General features: G+C 33.8%; 1 protein-coding gene across 1 annotated transcript; it reads left to right on the top strand.

The window, feature by feature from the left end:
• Window positions 1-2,174: 2,174 nt before the first annotated feature.
• Window positions 2,175-3,975, top strand: LOC11418292 (3-ketoacyl-CoA synthase 5). Its single transcript, XM_003592334.3, has one exon. The coding sequence runs from the start codon at window positions 2,410-2,412 to the stop codon at window positions 3,871-3,873; it is 1,464 nt and encodes a 487-aa protein (XP_003592382.1). The 5' UTR covers window positions 2,175-2,409; the 3' UTR covers window positions 3,874-3,975.
• The last annotated feature ends 633 nt before the right edge of the window (window positions 3,976-4,608 follow it).

Below are 4,608 nucleotides of genomic sequence, written 5' to 3' on the forward strand. Positions count from 1 at the left end.
AATTCAGAAGAAAAGAGAATGATCGAGAAGACGAAGTGGAAGCTCCTCCAGAGAAGACGAAGCATCATGAAGTAACAATTCGTTTCAATGTGACTGTTGCACCTGACCTGAGTATACAGCTGTAGCCTCATTGGAGTTGTTTTTATGTACTAAATACATTGTATGAAATGCTCTTTTGTGTTTTTTAATAGACCTGAAGTCAAAAGTCTAGTTCGTAATAAATATCAAGTAGGTCACTTAGTTTATTTGGTGATTCTGATTTATGCCAAAACCATCCTGGACGAATTGAAACATCACATTCTGCTGGTATTCTCACCTGTGTTCAGATACCTCCACTGTGAATTCTAAAAAGTATTGTACTCTATCATCAAATGATAAATTTGCTTTCATTTTCATAGCCGAAACACGAAGGTTACCAAATTCTAGAATAATGAACTTGTATAAATTCTCTGATTCTTCAGCAAGATCAACTAATGAACTTGCTTTTTGTTGTGCATGCACCCTTCTTAAAATCTTTTGGTACGTAGCATCCTTGGTCCAATGTTGCAGAATGAAATGATCAGGGATTTGCACAATACCTTTTGATTGAAAAATCCCATGAATTCATATAGTGGCAGCCACATTTAGCAACTTTTGGCCTAAATCTACATGGACAATGAAGGTATCTTTTGGGTTGTAGCCATTAGACACTTCATACTCATATCTCGGTCCTTCTCTTTGAATCTTCTAATTTTAGTGAAATTGTTGATCCGTGCAAGCTCTTCTTGAAATTTGCAGAAAATTTTTCTTTTATAAACAAATGAAGCATGCTCTTCAAGTTTTGATCCAGTAGTTAAAATGCGCTTGGATTCATATTCTTTCGACCTCCAATCGGCTTTCAACTGCTTTCTCAAACTTTACCATAAATTATTGCAATGTTGTTGTTGCATCCACAATAGAATTAAAAAAAAGCATTAATACTTTCGGTTCTTTTGAGTATTATTAATGTGCTTCTATTATAAATTGGTATCCATGATTCTCTAATCTTGTATAACCCTTGAAGCCATACATTTTCCTCCAATATGTACTCAATTATCAAGCGGTTCCACTCTTCTTCAAAACTTTGGACACGAGAATCTCGAAAGCATTTTTTTTAGACCACCTTCGAATATAGACTTTTTGTGATATATTTGTGCTAACTTCTCAGGAAACTTCTTTCTTATGTGCCAAAAGCAAAGATGATGTTGAGTTTCTGGAAATACTTTTGCCACAACAGCTCCAATTGCTAAATCTTGATTAGTTATTATAGATGTAGGTTTTTTTTTTCTTCCATACATTGCATCAAGCCAAGTTTTAAATAGCTATATGAAAGAACTATGACTCATCTTGTAATAAAACAAAACCAAATAAAATTGATCGACAATGTGGTTGTGCTTTATTACAAGATGAGTCGGAGAGTTCTTTCTTTAGTTAAAAGATGATCTCCCCCGCGGAATCATGCATCTTTTTCATACAAGACAATTTTCAACAAGGCTACTGTTATCTTGATTTTCTTCATTCGTAGATTCTGTGACTTTATGGTGACCTTCATTGCAACACACCAATATTGCTCTTTTTTGTTTAGTTGAACAAGCGTACGTGCTCCAAAACCTCTATTCTTTTTTGCAAATGAATTATAAAATTCTTTAACCATTTCAATAGACTCGAATTCCATACCACTGCAGGACTGGATATTCAATTCTTCTCCATTATCTAAAACATCTTGTAGAGTATTTTCATTGCATTTTCATGCCTAACATTTATGGCTTCGGACACTTGTAAGGAGAAAGTATTTGTAGCAGCAATAGTCGTTCTTGTACTCTTGTTAGATGAACTAGCAACATTAGTGTTCATTACTAGTTGTTGTATATGAAATTTTTATTTATAAAAGAAAAAAAAGTTAAAAGATGAAAAGAAAAGTACTTTTTAGTTTCTGTCAGCAGCATCGAACAACTATTTTAATTAACATAGTGCACAATCAAAAATTATTTTAAAATTTTGATATATTAAAAAACTGTTATAGTTATTTATTTGTAAGACATTTACGGACCAAAATGAATCGACATATTTTAAGTCCTACTCCTTCTGTCCTAAAGATTGTAACAATTCTTGTTGTTAAGCGGTCAATACCTCCTCTCCTCTCACCTAACCTCACCTGTCCCCGAAACAAGTAAAGATACGTTGGAAATATTTTTTACCATACCTTTTCCTTCTCATTGAATCACTCCATTCATGGTTAAGAATTCAAACACAACTTTTGAAAGTCTCTCTTGTCAGAGATTTCGATTTTCTCATTAGTTGTTATTTTCCCCATCTATTTATTCATATCATAGACCTAGCTTCTTGAGCATAAGCCTCGAAACTGAGCTGAGCACCATTATTGCCATAGTAATGGAAGCTACTTCCAAGCCAAACCATGTCTCTATCTTCAATGAATGCACCAACTTCACTCTCTTATCAAACTATCTCGTTTCACACTTCTCACATTTCCTATGGCTTTCTAGCATAACACTAGCAACATTTGTTGAAGCATTCTTATTTCTCCAAAACTATGAACCAATGTTCCATGTTTTTCTCCTATTGTTTCTTCTACTTTCTTTCCTTCTAAAACACTTCCTCTCAAAACCCTCACCTGTTTACCTCATTGATTTCTCATGTCTTAAACCACCAAACTATTGTAGGGTACCTTTCTCAACATTCCTTGAAAATGCTTCATTGTTTGAATGTTTTGACAATGAAAGCATGGCTTTCATGGAAAAAGTACTTCACTCTTCAGGTCAAAGTGAAGAAACTTGTCTCCCTCCTTCCTTGCACTACATTCCACCAAAAACCCATCATTCTGAATCCATCAAAGAACTTCACATGCTTCTTTTCCCTATCATTGATGATCTTTTTGCAAAAACAAAGCTTTCACCTTTTGATATAGACATACTTATCTTAAACTGTAGTGGCTTTTGTTCTTCACCTTCTTTAACTTCCATTGTAGTTAACAAATATGCTATGAGAAGTGACATTAAAAGTTATAATGTCTCTGGTATGGGGTGTAGTGCTAGTGCTATTTGTATTGATTTAGCTCAGAATCTTCTCAAAGTTCATAAAAAATCTAATGTTATTGTCTTAAGCACAGAGATTTTGTCCCACGGTTGGTATCCAGGTAAGGAAAAATCAAAGTTGCTTATTAACTGTCTCTTTAGAATGGGAAGTGCAGCAATTCTTCTTTCAAACAAAAAAGAAGCAAGTAAAAATGCAAAATATTTGTTACTTAGGACACTTAGAACACAAAGAGCTTTTGATGATAAAGCTTATTTATCCTGTATAAGGGAAGAAGATTCAGATGGAAAACTTGGGGTGACACTCAAGAGGGATGTGCTTCATGTAGCTGGTGAAACACTTCGTTCAAATATTTCAATCATTGGTTCTGAAATATTGCCAGTTTCAGAGAAATTTTGGTATTTAGTTTCTGTGATGAAAAAGAGGTTTGTGTTTATGAAATGTGAAGGGATTTATGTGCCTGATTTTAAGACTGTTATACAACATTTTTGTTTGCCATGTTCAGGGAGGGGTGTGATAAGAGAAGTGGGAAAAGGGTTGAAGCTTGGTGAGAAAGAGATTGAACCTGCTTTGATGACACTTCATAGGTTTGGAAATCAATCTTCTTCATCATTGTGGTATGAACTTGCTTACTTGGAAGCCAAGGAAAAAGTGAAGAAAGGTGATAATGTTTGGCAAGTTGGAATGGGAAGTGGGACCAAGTGTTGCAGTGTTGTTTTGAAGTGTAATAGACCAATACTTGGTGAGTCTCATAAGGGACCATGGGGTGATTGCATTCATCAATACCCAATATTTGCTAGCTAGTATATGAATTGCTAATTCTAAGTGATTATGAAGCTCTTAAAGGTTGCTTTTTTTAGAGTTTAATTTTGATGCACCTCAAGTGTAAAAAGTCTGACATTATCATTAAACCACAACTATTCATATGTCTGATTTTAAAAATAGTTATGATTAAAGTCAAATAGTTTTTATGTTAAACAATTATGATTGGTTGACGTTGTAAATAAAATTTTTACACTATAACCTAGTATAAAACATCTTCAATCATTGAAAATCCTTATGCATACATACAACAGGAGAGAGGAAAGGGGTGTTATGGATTTATACTAACATACACACCCATGTCTCAATAAGGCTAACTGTTGCATTACAACATAGGGATATTGGTTAATTTGTTATATGATTGCCGCCAGATTTGAACCGGGAATCTCAAGGCTGTAGCATCAACTTTCAACCAAGAAAGTTCTCGGGAAATAGGGTGGTTAATTTGTTAGGTGGTAGACAAATTGAATTGCGATCTCCAATGTCCTAGTTGAGTATACATAATTTACTATAGAGAAATACTTTTGGTCACAACCTCAAATAAACAATATTTAGACACACATAAAATTGCACTAGATCATTTAATTTATTGTAAAATTATATCATTTAATTCTTTTTACTTTTTTGAGTACGTGTCTAAACATGGCTATGCATTTATAATTTGTAGGTTTTAGTTTTGCATCATTAATTGTTTGTTGCTAGGAAGTGAGACCATTA

Source organism: Medicago truncatula, chromosome 1 (genome assembly GCF_003473485.1).
Source record: "Medicago truncatula cultivar Jemalong A17 chromosome 1, MtrunA17r5.0-ANR, whole genome shotgun sequence".
In the NCBI taxonomy this organism is placed as follows: Eukaryota; Viridiplantae; Streptophyta; class Magnoliopsida; order Fabales; family Fabaceae; genus Medicago; species Medicago truncatula.